Consider the following 18,805-nt stretch of genomic DNA (forward strand, 5'->3'; position numbering starts at 1 on the left):
GTAATCCCAGCTACTCGGGAGGCTGAGGCAAGAGAATCATTTGAACCTGGGAGGCGGAGTTTGCAGTGAGCCGAGATTGTGCCATTGCACTCCAGCGTGGGCAACAAGAGCAAAACTCTGTCTCAAAAAAATAAATAAATAAATAATAAAAACAAAGATACAAAAATTAGCCGGGCACAGTGGCACACACCTGTAATCCCAGCTGAGGCATGAGAATTGCTTGAGCTTGGGAAACAGAGGTTACAGTGAGCCAAGATTGCACCACTGCACTCCAGCTGGGTGACAGAGCGAGACTCTCTTAAAAAAAAAAGAGAAAGAAATACAGACCAAAGACCCTGCAAAACCCAAAATATTATTGGTCCAGCCCTTTGTAGAAAAAAGGTACTGGCCTCTTGTCTGAGTCCATGACTCAGTACCTCATATAATCTTCAAAACAACCTAGCAAAATAAGTATGTTTACTCTCATTTTCCATCTAAAGGAACAGAACAGCAAGGAAGTTTAGGTAATATTTGGAATGAGGCTAGCCTTGAGTCCTATATCATGCTGTTAATCCTATCATCTGGCAACTTTGAATAACTTTCTTCTTTTTCTTTCCTTTTTTTTTTTTTTTTTTTGTTGTTGTTGTTGTTGAGACGGTCTCATTCTGTCACCCAGGCTGGATGGGGTGCAGTGGCACTATCACAGTTCACCGCAGCCTTAACTCCCAAGCTCAGGTGGTCGTCCCACCTCAGCCTTCTGAGTAGTTTGAACTACAGGAGCCCACCACCACCCTCAACTAATTTTTGTATTTTTTGTAGAGACAGGGTTTCACATGTTGCCCATGCTGGTCTCAAACTCCTGGGCTCAAGCAATCTGCCTGCCTCAGCCTCCCAAAGTGCTAAAATTACAGGCATGAGCCACTGTGCCTGGCCTTGAATAACTTTCTAAACACAAAACTGCATATATGATGAGCCACTTAACAATACAGCTTACAAGGAGACTGAGACAGGAGAATCACTTGAGACCAGGAGTTTGAGACCAGCCTGGGTAACATAGCAAGACCCCATCTTTAAAAAGATAAAGAAAGGAAGAAAGGGAAAGAAAAGGCCAGGTGTGGTGGCTCACACCTGTAATCCCAGCACTTTGGGAGGCTGAGGCGGGCAAATCATCTGAGGTCAGGAGTTCAAGACCAGCCTGACCAACATGGAGAAACCCTGTCTGTACTAAAAATAAAAAATTAACTGGCGTGGTGGCACATGGCCTGTAATCCCAGCTACTCGGGAGGCGGAGGCAGGAGAATCGCTTGAACCAGGGAGGGTGAGGTTGCAGTGAAGCCGAGATTGCGCCATTGCACTCCAGCCTGGGCAAAAACAGCAAAACTCCGTCTCAAAAAAAAAAGAAAGAAAAAAGCCAGGTATGGTGGCACAGCCTGTAGTCCCAGCTACTCAGGAGGCTAAAGTGGGAGGATCACTTGAGCCTAGAAGTTCGAGGCTTCAGTGAGCTATGATTGCCCCACAGGACTCCAGCCTGGGTGACAGAATGAGACCCTGTCTCTAAAATAAGTAAATGTATCAATTTATAAACAACACTGCAGTGAACATCTTGCACACACATCTTCCATCATCTTGGGCTCTCAGGGCTCTGCTGGCTGAAGTGGGGAGGCTGGGGCAGGAGGCTTCTCTGTCTCCTAGAGAGAATGGGAACAGCAGCCCCTCCTCACCATGGCTCACTTCTCCCCTTACCCAGGCTGCCCGTACTGGAGACAGCATTTCCTGCTGGAGAACCTCATCCCAGCCCACTGGACTCCATCATGAGCAACCGCTTCCCCCGCTGGTTCATCCTTGGCCACCTGGAGACCCGCCAGTGTGAACTGGCTTCCACCATGTTGACAGCTGCCAAGGGTGAGGCTGGCAGCTGTCCCGATTCCTTTGTCTTCCTCCTCTGTCATCTCCTTCTTCCTTCCCTCTTAACTTTCCTACCTCCTCTTATCCTTTCACAAAATTCCACCTACATTCTTTGAGCACCTCCTATATGTACCGGACACTGTGTCAGGTGCTGGGGATGTAGCAGGTGACAAAACTGTCCCAGATCCCCTGCCCTGTGGAATGACATTCTAGTGGGGAGAAGAGAGTGATGCAGTAAATGAGACGGTAACAAGTGCCACGGAGTGGAATAAAACAGGTGAACATTTAAGCAGAGACCGGAAGGTGAGGTGGAGCCATGCAGGTACCTGGTGTCTTAGCTCAGGCTGCTGTAACAAAACACCAGAGACTGTGTGATTTCAACAACAAAAATTTATTTTCTCACATTTCTAGAGGCTAGAAGTCCAAGATCACTATGTCAATATGGCTAGTTCCTGGTGAGGGCTCTCTTCCCAGCTTACAGACGGCCACCTTCTTGCTTTGTTGAGAGTTGGGGGGAGTGGGGGGAGGAGTAGAGAGGAAAGTGAGAGGAGGCTGGGAGAGAGAGAGAGGGAGAAAGGAGAGATAGTAGGGGGGGATAGAGAGAGAGGGAGAGAGAGGAGTCAGGTGCCAGAGAGGAGAGAGAGAAGAAAGAGAAGAGGGAGAGAGGAGAGACAGAGGAAAAGTTAAATTTCTCCAGTGTATCTTCTTCTAAGGTCACTAACCGTCTCATGAGTACCTGAACTTCGTGACCTCATCTAAACCTAATTATTGGCTGGGCACTGTAGCTCATGCCTATAATCCCAGCACTTTGGGAGGCTGAGGCGGGCAAATCACTTGAGGCCAGGAGTTTGGGACCAGCAAGTCACTTGAGGCCAGGAGTTCAAGACCAGCCTAGCCAATATGGTGAAGCCCCATCTCTACTAAAAATGCAAAAATTAGCCAGGCACAGTGGTGCGTGGCTATAATCCCAGCACTTTGGGAGGCCAAGGCCGGGGGATCACCTGAGGTCAGGAGTTCGAGACCAGCCTGGCCAACATGGTGAAACCCCATGTCTACTAAAAATATGAAAATTAGCCAGGCGTGGTGGCGGGCAGCTATAATCTCAGCTACTTGGGAGGCTGAGGCAGGAGAATCACTTGAGCCCGGGAGGCAAAGGTTACAGTGAGCTGAGACTGCACCGTTGCACTCCAGCCTGGAAAACAAGAGCAAAACTCCATCTTAAAATAATATAATAATAATAATAATAATAAAAGCTAACATTCGAGCAGCTTCTTGCCATGTTAAGGCCTTTCCAAGTATGGGCCCACAACCACCCTGTGAGGTGGGTTCCATTGCCTGAGTGTTACCCATTTTATTTTATTTATTTATTTATTTATTTATTTTGAGATGGAGTCTTGCTCTTTCACCCAGGCCAGAGTGCAGTGGCGCGATCTCGGCTCACTGCAAGCTCCGCCTCCCAGGTTCACGCCATTCTCCTGCCTCAGCCTCCCGAGTAGCTGGGACTACAGGCACCCGCTACTGTGCCCGGCTAATTTTTTGTATTTTTAGTAGAGACGGGGTTTCACCGTGTTAGCCAGGATGTTCTCGGTCTCCTGACCTCGTGATCCGCCTGCCTCAGCCTCCCAAAGTGCTGGGATTACAGGCGTGAGCCACCGCGCCCGGCCGAGTGTTACCCATTTTATAGATGGGGCAGCCAGGGTACAGAGAGGTGAAGTGACTTGCTCAGGGTCACACAGCTAGTGGGTGGCAGGACCAGGATTTTAACCCTGGCATTCTGGGTGTGCAACCGATGCCCTTGAGATGAGGGAGAGGTCCACAGGATCCCTAGGTGGCTTTCTTTTCTTTTTTCTTTTTTTTTTTTGAGATGGATATCACTCTATCATCTAGCCTGGAGTACAGTGGTGCCATCTCAGCTCACTGCAACCTCTGCCTCCCAGGTTCAAGCGATTCTCATGCCTCATGCTCCCAAGTAGCTGGGATTACAGGCACCTGCCACCACGCCCAGCTAATTTTTGTAGACGGGGTTTCGCCATGTTGGCCACGCTGGTCTCGAATTCTTGACCTTGTGATCCGCCCACTTCGGCCTCCCAAAGTGCTGGGATTACAGGTGTGAGCCACTGTGCCCAGCCCCTAGGTGGCTTTCTGTAACAGGAATGGGCCAGAGAGGAGATAATTGGCAAGGGCTGGGGGCACTGAGGTCTGAATCTTCACACAGCCATTGCCCAGTACACATCCCTCCACAATCACACATGTGCCCCTGGGTGGAAGGGTCTGTGTGAACAGGTCGGGTGATGGTCAGAGGCTGGTGCTGAGGTGTATCCGACGGTGTCCTCTGTCCCGCCCTTCACCCAGGAGACCCCAAGTGGCTGCACACGGTACTGGGCTCCATCCAGCAGAACATCCACTCTCCGGCCCTGCTCTTTAAGCTGGCGCAGGACGCCTGCAAGACAGCCACCCCGGTCAGCGCCCCACCAGACACCACGCTGCTGGGCATCGCACTGGAGCTGGGGCTGCAGGTGAGGGCTGCCAGGCGGATGCGGGAGGGCGGTGCTGGCTCGGGGCCAGGACTGACTGTGAGCTGCGCCTCCGGGGGCATGGGCTGAGTGTGTGCCACTTCGCTGGGGGCCTGGCATTTGCGTGAGCTGTTCCTCTGTGGCTGGAGACTGAGCGAGAGCCACTCCCCTTGGGGCGGGGACTGTGAGTGAGCCACACCTCTGAGGGCGTGGCCTGAGTGTGGGCCACTGCCTTGGGGGCGTGGCATGAGTGAGCCACTCCCCTGGGAATGGGGACTGGATGAATCATGTCTCTGGGGATGGGGTCTTCATGTGGGCCACACCTCTGCAGGTGGGGCCTGAGTGTGAACCTCACCTTTGGGGGCGGGGCCACAGAAGGGCAATGTCTGTAAGTCTTGGGAGTGTGGGAATGGGGTTCCCAGTAGGGATGAAGCCTACGAATTATTAATAGAATCCGTCTGTGGAGGAGACTGAGGTCTAGGGGAGAGTTGTCACGAGCGGAGAGGCAGGGCCTGCAAGCCAGCAGATGGATCGCAAGCGGATCCTGGGGGTGGGGCCTGGGAGTGATGTGCTATTGGTTAAGGATCATGGGTGGGTGGGTTTGAAGCCGAGGGTGGGGCAGAGCCTAGCATAAGGAGCTTCCTTGGGGGCGGGGCCTGAAGAGGATTGCCGCCTAAGGAGAGGGATTCACCACTGAGGGGCTGACCTGGGGGAAGGTCCTGAAGATGAGATGCCAGCTCTAGGGGTGGGGTCTGTGGTTGAAAATCGTGAATGAGCCCGGGTGTGGTGGCTCGCACCTGTAATCCCAGCACTTTGGGAGGCCGAAGTGGGCGGATCACGAGGTCAAGAGTTCGAGACCAGCCTGGCCAACATGATGAAACTCTGTCGCTACTAAAAATACAAAAATTAGCCAAGCATGGTGGCACACACCTGTAATCCCAGCTACTGGAGAGGTTGAGGCAGGAGAATCCCTTGAACCTGAGAGGCAGAGGTTGCAGTGAGCCAAAATCACACCACTGCACTCCAGCCTGAAGGACAGAACAAGACTCCGTCTCAGAAAAAAAAAAAAAAAAAAAAAGTCCTGTATGCAGGGCCTGCAACTGAGTGTGTGGGTCATCCCCAGGGGCCGAACAAAGGGTGGTCCTGCAAGGCCAAATCCTGGGTGCAGCTTGCTGGAAAGGTGTCACTGGTAGGGTGTGGGCCCCATGGGACCTGGAGGAGGGTGGGGTCTGCAGGATAGACAGGTAAGGGGCGGGGCCTCAAATGGTGGCAGAAGTTCACTAAGAAGATAAGGAATAGGGCCGGGCACAGTGCCTCACACCTGTAATTCCAGCATTTTGGGAGGCCAAGGTGGGAGGATTGCTTGGGGCCAGGAGTTTGAGATTGGCCTGGACAACATAGTGAGACCCCCATCTCTACAAAAAACTTTAAAAATTAGCCAGGTGTGATGGTGCACCCCTGTAGTCCCAGCTCCTCAGGAGGCTGAGGCGGGAGGATCGCTTGAGGCCAGGAGTTTGAGGCGGCAGCAGTGAGCTATGATCGCGCCACTGTACTCCAGGTAACAGAGCAAGAAGACCCCAACTCTAAAAGAAAAAAACAGAAAAGAAAAAAGAAGTTGGGGCCAGGCCCGTGGTTCATGCCTATAATCCCAGCACTTTGGGAGGCCAATGTGGATCGCTTGAGGCCAGGAGTTCAAGACCAGCCTGGCCAACACAGCAAAAACCTGTCTCTCCCAAAAATTAGCCATGCGTGGTGGTGGACGCCTGTAGTCTCAGCTGCCCGGGAGGCTGAGGCAGGAGAATCACATGAACCCAGGAGGCGTAGGTTACAGTGAGCCGAGAGACCACAACTGCACTTCAGCCCCAGCGACAGAGTAATACCCTCAAAAAAAAAAAAAAAAAGAAAGAAAGAAAAAAAAGAAAAGAAAGAAATTGGGGACCTTCCCAGGTAGAACAAACAAGGGCCAGCAGGGTGCAGAATCAGCCCTGGACAGCCTCCTGATTGGAGCCGTTGTAGGGTGGGGAGCAAGACAAGGAGCTTTCAGAGGCTACCCATGAGGTAGGAGCTTACAGAAGGCCAGGTCTGCAGGACAGGACCTGTGGGTGGGGCTCAGGGGAGAGGCAAGCATGTGAGCTACTGATTGGTGGTGGGACCTAACGGAGGTGGGGCTTATACAGCAGGTGCTTTGAGGCAAGGGAGAGGAGCCGACAGGAAGCGTGGAGGTTTCAGGAGAGAGGGGACAGTTTGGTTTGTTCTGGCATAGGATCTATGAGGTAGGATCTGGGGTAGGATCCGTGAGGCCTCACTTCAGAAGAACAGCAACAACAGCAGTGATATTAACAGCTGACATTACCTGAGAGCATTTTCAAGCAACAAGCACCTTGCAGAAGGCTTCACCTACGCAATTTTGTTTATTTCTCACAACAATCAGGCTGGGTGCAGTGGCTCACACCTATAATCCCGCACTTTGGGAGGCTGAGGCGAGCGGATCACTTGAGGTCAGGAGTTCGAGGCCAGCCTGGCCAACATAGTGAAACCCAATCTCTACTAAAAATACAAAAATTAGCTGAGCATGGTGGCGGGCACCTGTAATCCCAGCTACTTGGGAGCCTGAGGCAGGAGAATGCTTGAACTCGGGAGGCGGAGGTTGTAGTGAGCCAAGATTGCACCACTGCATGCCAGTCTGGGTGACAGAGCAAGATTCCATCTCAAAAAACAACAAAACAAAAAACAAACAAAAAACAACAACAATCCTATGAGACAGATACTATTTTATCTCCATTTTCTAGGTAAGGAAACTGAGGCCCAGAAAGTTGAGATCACTTACCTGGGTTCATTGGATCAGCTTTAACCTCCAAGTGTTTCTGGGATCCTCCATCTCCCAACACCCCTCCATAGGCCAGCGCAAGACTCGGGCTAACTCCCTTCTCCCCACCCCTACCCTGCAGGTGATGCGGATGACTCTGAACGTGATGACCTGGCGGCGGAGGGAGATGGTGCGCTGGCTGGTCAACTGTGCCACAGAGATTGGTAAGAGCCCCTAAGGGGACCTGCCGCCCACCTCGCTGTTCTGGTTCTGCAGAGGGCACTGAGAGAACCAGGCAGACAAGAAAGAGAAGTGGCCGGGCGTGGTGGCTCACTCCTGTAATCCCAGCACTTTGGGAGGCCAAGGCAGGAGGATCACTTGAGCCCAGGAGTTCAAGAGCAGCCTGGGTAACATAGTGAGACCCCATCTCTACAAAAAATTAAAAATTAGCTGGGTGTGGTGGCACGTGCCTGTAGTTGCAGCTGCTTGGGAGGCTGAAGCAGGAGGATGGATCGCTTGAGCCCAGGAGGTCAACGCTACAGTTAGCCATGATCGTACCACTGCACTCCAGCCTGGGCGACAGAGGAAAACCTCCTCTGGAAAAAAAAAAAGAGAGAGAGAAGCAAGCCAGGCATGGTGGCACACACCTATAGTCCTATCCGGGGGGCTGAGGTGGGAAAATCACTTGAGCCCAGGAGATTGAGGCTGCAGTGAGCTGTGATTGTGCCACTGCACTCCAGCCTTAGTGGCAGGGTGAGACCCTGTCTCTAAAAAATTGTTTAACAAAAGGAAAGAGGGCCGGGCGCATTGGCTCACGCCTGTAATCCTAGCACTTTGGGAGGCCAAGGCAGGTGGATCACTTGAGATCAGGAGTTCGAGACCAGCCTGGCCAACATGGCAAAACCCCATCTCTACTAAAAATACAAAAATTAGCCAGGTGTGGTGGTATGTGCCTGTAATTCCAGCTACTCAGGAGGCTGAGGCAGGAGAATTGCTGGAACCCAGGAAACAGAGGTTGCAGTGAGCCAAGAACTTACTACTGCACTCCAGCCTGGGTGACAGAGCAAGACTCCGTCTCAAAATGGGCAGATCACAAGGTCAGGAGATTGAGACCATCCTGGCTAACACGGTGAAACCCCGTCTCTACTAAAAATACAAAAAATTAGCTGGGCGTGGTGGCGGGCGCCTGTAGTCCCAGCTATTCGGGAGGCTGAGGCAGGAGAATGGCGTGAACCCCGGGAGGCAGAGCTTGCAGTGAGCCGAGATCGGGCCCGTGCACTCCAGCCTGGGAGACAGAGCGAGACTCCGTCTCAAAAAAAAAAAAAAAAAAGGGAAGAGAGGTAGAGACTCTTCCCCGATTCCAGCCTGTGCTCAGGGCTTGGCCGGGAGGGAATGGCTGGCCAGCCGATGGAGCTGGACAAAGGCCTGGAGGCTGGCCAGGCTAATGTGGCTGCAGGGAGTTGAGGGAGTTGCAGAAAGAGGCTCCAAAGCTTAGCCTTCTACACATGTGATTCCCACCTAGTCCAGCTGCGCCCTGATGATTTGGAAAGGACATTTCTGTTCAGCATGGTGTGGAGGTGGAAGTGGAGGTGGCAGTGTCATGGTTAACCCACGCATACATGTACGTGTCTCTGCCCCCGCCTCCTGACGGATTTCCCTCACTCACCTCCCACCAGGCCCGCAAGCCCTGATGAATATCATGCAGAACTGGTATTCCTTATTCACACCGGTGGAGGCGGCTACCATCGTGGCAGTGACGGGCACCACACATGCCACTCTGCTGCGACTGCAGCTGGACACACCCCGGAGGGAGGAGCTCTGGGCCTGCGCCCGCACCCTGGCCTTGCAGTGCGCCATGAAGGACCCTCAGAACTGCGCCTTGCCTGCCCTGACCCTGTGCGAGAAGAACCACTCGGCCTTCGAGGCGGCCTACCAGATCGTGCTGGACGCGGCGGCCGGCGGCCTGGGCCACGCCCACCTCTTCACTGTGGCCCGCTATATGGAGCACCGCGGGCTGCCACTCCGGGCCTACAAGCTGGCGACGCTGGCCCTGGCGCAGCTCAGCATCGCCTTCAACCAGGACAGCCACCCTGCCGTCAACGACGTGCTTTGGGCCTGCTCGCTCAGCCACTCCCTGGGCCGGCACGAGCTCTCTGCCATCGTCCCCCTCATCATCCGCAGCATCCACTGTGCCCCAATGTTGTCCGATATTCTGCGCCGCTGGACTCTCTCGGCGCCCGGCCTGGGCCCCTTAGGGGCACGCCGGGCCGCCAAGCCACTGGGTGCCGACCGGGCGCCGCTCTGCCAGCTCCTGGACGCGGCGGTCACCGCCTACATCACCACCAGCCACTCGCGCCTCACGCACATCAGCCCGCGGCACTATGGGGATTTCATCGAATTCCTGGGCAAGGCCCGGGAGACCTTCCTGCTGGCGCCCGACGGGCACCTGCAGTTCGCACAGTTCTTGGAGAACCTCAAACAGACCTACAAGGGCAAGAAGAAACTCATGCTTTTGGTGCGGGAGCGTTTTGGTTGAGGGACAGTGGGGTGCGTGGGAGTGGGGATCCCCCTCGCCCCTGCGTCCCCCACCCTTGCTCTCCAATTAGGCCCACGTGGCATTTCAGTATTATTAAGTCAGGGAAGGAGCCCGGCTGGAGATAGGGGGCAGGGGAAGCAGCATCCTGCCACGTGTGTGCCTGGGAGTCTGTGAGCAAGTGTGCAAGACTCCAGAAGTAGAAGCCATACTGCCACCCAGAAGCCTGGAAGGGGTGTGTGCTTGGGCTGCTGGTATGACCCCACTTTGGGCACCCCAAAGCCATAGGCAAACTCCCCTTACCCAGACTGGCTTGGGCTCCAGGAGGGAGGCTGGGAGGCAGGACTTTCCAGAAATCGGCCCTCTAAGTCAGTGTAGCACATTTTCCCCAAACCCCACCCTGGGTGGCCGGGGTCCTCCCCAACCCCCTACTGCTCAGGGCCCCCCGTTATGCCACCTCCAGAGTGGCTGCCCAGCCAGGACCAATGGCTCACCCCCACTGAAGGAATTGAAGAGGCCTCAGGCCTCAGCCTCATACCTCACCCCTTTATCCTCCTATCCAGCCAGGACCCCCATTTCCTTGAGCACTAGGGTCCCAGGTTGGGCTCAGGGTTAGGGAAGTCCTCGCTGCCCTCTCTTCTCACCTGCTAGTCACTGGACATACAACTCAGGAACTGAGCGAGGCTCACATTGCCCCTCCCAACCTGGGGTCAGGGGACACAGATGCAAGAGAGCCAGAGACCCCCCAGCCCCGATCTGGAAAGGAAAGAGACCTGCATCTTGGTGTGTTTCTGGCTCTCTTTTTCACCCTTTCTCCTCCTGTCTTTCTGCTTCGCCCCTCATCTTACTCTGTTTTCATTTTTCCCGGCACTTACCTGCCTTTCTCTCTGCACCTAAGTCCCTGCCGCCCTCTCTTTTTGGCCATCCTTCCTTTCCCCCACCTTGACCCAGGGAGGAGAAGGGAGAACATCACCCCCCAAGTCACCCCCACATCTTTTCCCTTCTTATATATTAAGGACAAAAGATCACATCATTTTGTAACTTTTTTTCTATTTATTGAATGGTGTATTATATGTCCTTTTCCTTTTTTTTTTTCAAAGATTGAACAGAAATTTTTCTTTTTAATTTTATTTTGAGACTGGGGTGCATATCCAGAGCCACTCACACCCTCAACCTTGTTTCCTCCGCAAAAAAAAAAAAAAAAAAAAAATGTCTGGCCTTATTTCTGGGTGCAGTGCCAAGCGAGGGGTGGGATGGGAGCGACTGCTGGCTTCATTCCATGGTAATTATGTAAATATTTCTCTTTTTTTTTTTTTTTTTTTTTTTTGGTCTTTGTTGCCCAGGCTGGAGTGCAGTAGCGTGATCTGGGCTCACTCCAACCTCCACCTCCCGAGTTCAAGCGATTCTCCTGGCTCAGCCTCCCAAGTAGCTGGGATTACAGGCATGCGCCACCACACCAGGCTAATTTTTGTATTTTTTAGTAGAGACGGGGTTTCGCCATGTTGGCCAGGCTGGTCTCGAACACCTGACCTCAGGTGATCTGCCCACCTCAGCCTCCCAAAGTGCTGGGATTACAGGCGTGAGCCACCGTGCCCCGCCTTATGTAAATATTTCAAAACAGGGATGAACAGCTCACCATGAGGGAACACAGGCCGAATGCGTTACCGCTGTCATTTAATCGTCACCACAGCCCTATGAGTTGGTAGGATTGTCTTTTCCATTTTACAGATGAGAAAACTGAGGTTGCAAAATGGAAAGAAAGGGCACCCAGCGGCCGGTCGCGGTGGCTCACGCCTGTAATCCCAGTACTTTGGGAGGCCGAGGTGGGAGGATCATGAGGTCAGGAGATCGAGACCATCCTGGCTAACACGGTAAAACCCCGTCTCTACTAAAGATACAACAAAAAATTAGCCAGGCGTGGTGACGGGCGCCTGTAGTCCCAGCTACTAGGGAGGCTGAGGCAGGAGAATGGCGTGAACCCGGGAGGTGGAGCTTGCAGTGAGCCGAGATCGCGCCACTGCACTCCAGCCTGGGCGACAGAGCGAGACTCCGTGGGTGGGGGGCGGGGGGGAAGGGCACCCAGCTAGGACGTTTGATTTAGGACCTGGTTGGGGCCACTGACCCCTGCCCACCTCTGGCTGCAGGGCCCTTGAGCCCCTAGGAAGGGCCAAGATGGGGGTGGGGGGCGCCCTGGCTCCAGACACCAATATTGGGGGTCCTTGTCTCCAAATTGCTGAGCATGGGAGGCTGTGGCAGGTGTTGGTGCAGCTGGATGGGGAAGACACCCCGATCAAAAGCGGGAACCCCGAGTTTAGACTCGACCTCAGTGGGCGGGGCTCTGGCCAAGAGAAGAAAAACGGAGTGGGCGTGGTCGGGGCGTGGACACTCGCCAGGGGAGGTGGCCAGGGCGTGTCTGGGATCTTGCGCCACTGAAGAGGCTCCCAGTCGCCAAATAGAGTGAGGGATCCAAAGGACGGCGAGAAAGCCGGTGGTTGTCTAAACGTCCCTGGCTCCCCGAGAAGCAGTTTCCTCGGGGCCTTCCTGCCTTTTGGACGAATGGAGATACTGTGTCTGGGTCACTGCCAGGGCCGGGGCAGGAGAGGACAGAGGCTTCCCGGAGTGGCGGGGCCCGTCGCTAGAGGGCGGTGCCCGCGGTCGGGGGCGGGACTTTTGCGGCGCTGGGCATGGGGATTGGCTTTTCGCACCGCCCCTCCGCTCGAGTGGGCCAATCGGAGACGGCCCCACCTTCTGCCCCGCCGCGCGTATTCCCGCAGGTATGTGCAGACGGACCCGGGACTGCCCCACGCGCTCCGTGGCGCCACCTCGAGGTCTGGGACGGTGGAGGTGGGTGGAGGGCCCGGAGTGCACCCCTTGTGGTCCCTGCCGCCTTCGGACCTGGGGGACCCTTTACTGTGCCCCTCAGGTGTCACCCACGAATGTTCCCATGTACCTGGGGGGTCACGCAGGTCCCAGCCACATCCAAATGTCCCCCCTTAAGAACTGGGGTTTCCTTCATGTCACATCCCTCAAACCCAAGTTCCCCTCCAGCATTCTCAGATACCAGGCACCCCAAATCTTCCCCTGAGGCCTGAGTAATCCCGTAGGTCCAAGTTGCCCCCAAATGTCACTAGCTCAAGACCCTCAGATCCTGGTTATCGCCACGTCACCCCTCAGGCTCAGCGTTTCCCTCAGGGTCACCCCACCACCACCACTTCAGCTTCCATCCTCCCTTGATCAGCGAAGTGAAAATCTCTCCACTCTAGGGTTTCCCTCATGGTTACCCCACGATCCAGGACACCCCCAAGGTCACCTTTCCAAGCACGGGATACCCTGCTGCACAGAGCAGATGGGGCAGGGATGGGCAGGCAGGAGCCTGGAGTGCCAGGACGGTAAACTCAGGCCAATGAAAAGCTGAAACTCCAGCAATGGGAGGCAGGTGTGAATCACAGACCAGACCATCAGGAATGAAGTCAGGGCAACTTTTATTTACTTGAACAACAGACATGACACACAGCACAATCTCTCCTCTCCATCCCATCCCAAGCTTCTGTCCACAACTACCCAGGGCGGGGAAAAAGGCAATGGCCCAGCCCCGATGACCTGGGGGACTTCATTGTGCCTCCTCAGTCCCACCCAGAAAAACGCCTCCTCCCATCTGATTTCAAGATAGTGGAGAGAGGCCAGGCACGGTGGCTCACACCTGAGCCACCTGTAATTCCGGCACATTGGGAGGCTAAGGTGGGAGGATGGCTTGTGGCCAGGAGTTCAAGAACAGCCTGGGCAACATAGTGAGACCCGCCCCCCCATCTCTACAAAAATTAAAATTAAAAAAATTAGCCAGGTGTGGTGGCACATACCTGTAGTCCCAGCTCTACTGGGGAGGCTAAGGCAGGAGGATCACTTGTGCCCAGGCGTTCAAGGTTGCAATGAGCCATGATCACACCAGCCTGGCCAAGATGGTAAAACCCCATCTCTACTAAAAATACAAAGATTAGCCGGGCATGGTGGTGGATGCCTGTAAGCCCAGCTACTTGGGAGGCTGAGGCAGGAGAATCGCTTGAACCCAGGAGGCAGAGGTTGCAGTGAGTCAAGATCACGCCATTGCACTTCAGCCTGGGCAACAGAGTGAGACTCCGTCTCAAAAACAAACAATAAAAGGCTGGGCACGGTGGCTCACAGCTGTAATCCCAGCACTTTGGGAGGCTAAGAGGAGCGGATTGCTTGAGGTCAGGAGTTCGAGACCAGCCTGGCCAACATGGCGAAACTCCGTCTCTACTAAAAATACAAAAATTAGCCGGGTGTGGTGGTGTGCACCTGTAATCCCAGCTACTTGGGAGGCTGAGGCAGGAGAATCATGTGAACTGGGGGGGTGGAGGTTGCAGTGAGCCAAGATCGAGCCATTGCACTCCAGCCCGGGTGACAGTGGAGACTCCATCTCAAAAAAAAAAAAAAAAAAAAAAAAAACACAGAGTCCTAACTCTTCCCTGCCCTGAGAACCCCCTCAAGGCAGGGAGGATCAGCTATTCCCAGCTTAGTTCCCAGCACCTCAGGACTAAGCAGACCTGCTTGTGTCCCTTCTGGGTCCACATGTACCTTGTTCCACCCTCCACATGTGGGGCGGGTGTCACTGCTCCTCCCAGCAAGTTAGAAAGCTGCAGGGCTCAGCAAGAAGGGGCCAGGTCAGGTCAGCCCAGCCTGATACCGGAAGCCAGGAGTTGGCATTTAACGGTCTGGAGGCCCAAGGCAGCTTCCTCTTGGGTAACTGGCTGCTAGGAAGGTGCGGGCCGGGCCAGTGCCCCTGCCAGGCTTGGGAGAGGAGGGGCCAAGCCTCCAGGCCCGGAAAGGACACAGCTGGCTTCCCTTTTAATGGAAGGGCCACCCACTCACCCACCTATCCATGCTGGCACCACAGCCCAGCCTGAGCTGTGGCCATGGAGGGGTCCCCAGTTGCAGAGTTGGGGGTCAGGGCCTGCAGCAGACATTTGGGCCCAGCCAGCCCCACCCACCACATCCCTCCTCCAGACACAGGTCTGATTCTGAGTCCTCATCTCTGCTCCAAGCATCAGCCCACCCAGGGAAGGCAGGGGCTGCAGGCTCCAAGGGGGCTTGACCCCTGTTCCTGCTGAACTGAGCCAGTGTACACAAACCAACTGTGTTTCAGCTCAGTAGGCACGGGAGGCAGAGCCCAGGGAGGCCAGGCAGCAGGATGGCAGACAGACAGGCGGCAGCAGGGGACAGGCGGCAAGGCCGGAGGAGGTGAGGGCCTGGGGGGCGGAACTTAGCCACTGTGAACACGACTTGGTGTGGACCCTGCTCACAAGCAGCTAAGCCCTGCTCCTCAGGCCAGGCACAGGCTTCGGGGCCTCTCTGCCACCCCGTCCCCGGGCAGCATCCTCGGTGGCAGAGCTCAGGGTCGGTTGGAAATCCCTGGCAATGTGATTTGTGACAGGAAGCAAATCCCATCCCCAGGAACCCCAGCCGGCCGTGGCACAGGGGTGAGGGGGGCACCGGGCGGGGCCAGAGGCTGGCACCTGGAGGGGAGAAAGGGAGAGAGAGCAAAGGAGGTAATGAGATTTGGGGACACCTCCCCTCCAGGTCCCCAGATGCTTCCTTCCATCACAGGGAAGCTCTTTTCTCATATGCAGGAGCCACGACACGGGGAGCTGAAGCCTAGCTGTGCCCTCCGTTCCAGCCCCAGCACTGGAGAGGCAGCGATACCTAGAGGGCCCATGCAGGACAAGGAGGCTACAGCAACTTGCATGGCCAAGCTCCCCGCTCACTGAGCCCTGGGCAGGCCAAATGGGGCCATGGGGAGAGGAAGCCAAGGGGGGGCAGGCAGGCGGGTGAGGAAGTGATCTCACCCCAGCTGGCGCCACTTCCTAGAAGCCTGGAGGGCAGGAGGAAACCACCAGGGCCTCCCCCCCGTGGCCCAGTCTCCTCAGTGGCCAGGGCTTAGCCCACACCCACCAGGGCGGATGCCGGCAGCAAAGCACCCCCTTCTCCTCCTAGACACGCACCCCTCGCCCCCCAGAGCACAGGATCCAAGCTCCAGGATACAGGCCTCTCCACCCAAACAGCCTGAGGTTCAAATCCTTGCTCCACAGTTTCCCAAAGACTCTCCAAGCCTCAGTTTCCCCATCTGTAAAATGGAGCCAAGAGCCTCTTTTGCATAGCCCAGTGAGATGTCACCAAGTGTGTATGTCACTCAGTAAGTGCCCAGCACCAGGGCAAGATGCAGAATTTTCAGGGCCCAGTGCAAAATGAACACGTGGTCCTCTAGTTCGAAAACTAAGAATTTCAGGCCAAGCATGTTGGCTCACACCTGTAATCCCAGCACTTTGGGAGGCCGAGGCAGGAGAGTCACCTGAGGCCAGGAGTTCAAGACCAACCTGGGCAATATAACAAGACCCCATCTCTACAAAAAAATATATATTTTTTCTTTTTTAAGACAGGGTCTCACTCTGTCACCACGGCTAGAGTGCAGGGGTGCAATCACAGCTCACTGCAGCCTCAGCCTCCCAGGTTCAAGTGATCCTCCCACCTCAGCCTCCAGGGTAGCTGGGACTACAGCTATGCACCACCATGCCCGGCTAATTTTTTCTTTTTCTTTTTTTTTTTTTTTGAGACAGAGTCTTGCCCTGTCGCCCAGGCTGGAGTGCAATGGCGTGATCTCGGCTCACTGCAAACTCCACCTCCAGGGTTCAAGCGATTCTCCTGCTTCAGCCTCCCAAGTAGCTGGGATTACAGGCGCCCGCCACCACGCCCAGCTAAGTTTTGTATTTTTAGTAGAGACAGGGTTTCACCATGTTGGCCAGGCTGGTCTCGACCTCCTGACCTCAGGTGATCCGCCCACCAGGGCTTTCCAAAGTGCTGGGATTACAGGCGTGAGCCATTGCGCCCGGCCCTAATTTTTGTAGAGATGGGGTTTCGCCATGTTGCCCAGACTGGGTTCCAACTCCTGGGCTCAAGCAATCCGCCTGCCTCAGCCTCCCAAAGTGCTGGGCTTACAGGCATGAGCCACAGTGTCTGGCCCACAAAAAATTCATTAAAAAATCAGCCAGGACTGGTGGTACACACCTGTAGCCCCAGCTACTCAGGCGGCTGAGGTGGGAGGATTGCTTGAGCCCAGGAGTTTGAGCCTGCCGTGATCTATGATCATGCCACTGAACTCCAGCCTAAGTGACAGAGCAAGACCCTATCTCTAAAATAAACAAAAACAAGTTAAAAAAATAAATAAATAAAAAGAAAATAATTTCAGGCTGAGCGCAGTGGCTCATCCCTATAATCCCAGCACTTCGGGAGGCCAAGACAGGAAGACCACTTGGGGCCAGGAGTTCGAGACCAGCCTGGGCAATACAACGAGACAAAAAAATTAATAATAATAAAAAAAATGTCATGACCCCAGCAGTGCAACATTAAACTAACCTCCAGGTCCCTCCAAGCAGGGCTGCCGTGAGACCGCCCGAGTCACAAATGCATGAAGCCAGCCCTAAGCCTTTAGTGAGTGGAGCCTCTTTTGATAAGCGCCCAACACCTGGCTAGCAGACTCCAGTTTTGGAGCCCAAGTCCGCCCAGATTTGAAAAACCCAGCTCTGCAGCTTCTGAGCTGGGTGACTCTGGGCAAGTCACTCAACCTCTCTGGGCCTTAGCTTCCCCATCTGCAAAACAGGGATAATAAGTATGGACTTCATAAGTCACGGTGAGGACCCCATGAGTGATAAACATGATCACGACAGAGCTGCTGCTGTCTTTGCCAGGCAAAGGATAACGGAAACATGGATGTCTTACACCAGGAGGACCCCAGTGTCCGCCCGATGTGGTGGCGCTCGCCACTTCGAGACAGGCGGCGAGGGATGTCCTGTTTTGTCCCCTCCCTATACACACATACACACATACCAGCCACTCTTTCCCATCAGGCCCCAGCCCAGCCCTGTCCCCTTAGGGTCTGGAGGCGCCAACTGGGAGCAGGCGAGGCCCCGCAGGGCAGCCAGCCTCCCTGGGCCGCCTCCGGAAGTGAGACAGCACATTCGTGTCCCAGGGACGAGAACGGGAAGGGCGGCCATTTGGCCAGGCTCGTTTCCTGTGGGGTTTCCCCTGCACAGAGCCCAGGGCCGGGGCCAAGGCCACTCCCCATCCCCGTAGGCACAAAAGGTCTGGGTCTTGAGTGGAAGGGGCGCTGCCATGCAGGTGCCCAGGAGCCAGGGTCCCCTTTACCAATCATGGTGCGCTTCTCAGGCTCTTGGGAGATGGTGTCCAGGGGGGGAACCAAGCTCCTAGCAGCTGGAGGCATAAGGGAGAGGGCGGGCCCCTGGGCTGGGGAGCAAAGCAGGCCCCAGGCTGCACCAGGACACCCCTGCCAGCCAATGCATGTGGGTATGCCTGAATACCCTCTCCAGACAGCGCGTGCATGGACCAGACACACACGGGTATGTATGTGTACCGCTACCCCCCCAACCCCATGCTCCAAGAATGAATCAGGGGCAGCTTCCGCCGGGGGCGCCACCACCACCTCCGCCCCCAAGCCTGGTCCCCAAATACTTTCCACCCTCACAGAGCAGCTGGGATCGGAAAATACCAAGGGCTGCAGGCCCCGCCCTGCCCGCCGCGCCACCCGCCCTCCCAGCCTGTCACTAACGCTTTGCCTAATGGGCCCAGACTCTCAGCAGAAGCTCCGTGGGCTGGGCCTCGAGCCAGCCGCCAACCTGGGCTGCCCGGCCAAGCGCCGCCTGACCACCAGCCCCCCACCCCTCTGCCCCAATCCCAGTGCGGCGACAATAACAACCACCCCAATGGGCAGCCCTCAGAGGCTGGCACTGGGTGGGGAAAGTCAGGGCACTGACAAGTGGGTGGGCCCCGCTGCCCACCCAGGGCTGGGGTGGGGGGAGGCTCAGGAAGGGGTGAGTAAGTGAAGGCTGAATCACTTGTTATAAATAGGGGAACCATGAAAGTGACATCCCAGCCCCCATTGCGTCCGGCCAGTCCACACTCGAACCCCCCCTTAGACTTTAATCTTTCCCAAACCAATCACAGAATTCCCAGGGGCCCCCTCACCTTCATGTTGGGAACCCT

General features: G+C 55.3%; 1 protein-coding gene across 4 annotated transcripts in view; it reads left to right on the plus strand.

The window, feature by feature from the left end:
• The window catches only part of ZSWIM4 (zinc finger SWIM-type containing 4), a 36,907-nt gene extending 25,614 nt beyond the window's left edge, over window positions 1-11,293 (plus strand). For all 4 annotated transcript variants that reach the window (XM_055238127.2, XM_055238130.2, XM_055238129.2 and 1 more), the window contains 4 exons: window positions 1,727-1,881; window positions 4,237-4,400; window positions 7,346-7,427; window positions 8,880-11,293. In XM_055238127.2, the coding sequence (XP_055094102.1) occupies window positions 1,727-1,881; window positions 4,237-4,400; window positions 7,346-7,427; window positions 8,880-9,739 (1,261 nt within the window). In that variant the 3' untranslated portion in view covers window positions 9,740-11,293. The remainder of the gene's footprint in view (window positions 1-1,726; window positions 1,882-4,236; window positions 4,401-7,345; window positions 7,428-8,879) is intronic.
• The last annotated feature ends 7,512 nt before the right edge of the window (window positions 11,294-18,805 follow it).

The sequence above is a fragment of the Symphalangus syndactylus genome, chromosome 13 (genome assembly GCF_028878055.3).
Source record: "Symphalangus syndactylus isolate Jambi chromosome 13, NHGRI_mSymSyn1-v2.1_pri, whole genome shotgun sequence".
NCBI lineage: Eukaryota > Metazoa > Chordata > Mammalia > Primates > Hylobatidae > Symphalangus > Symphalangus syndactylus.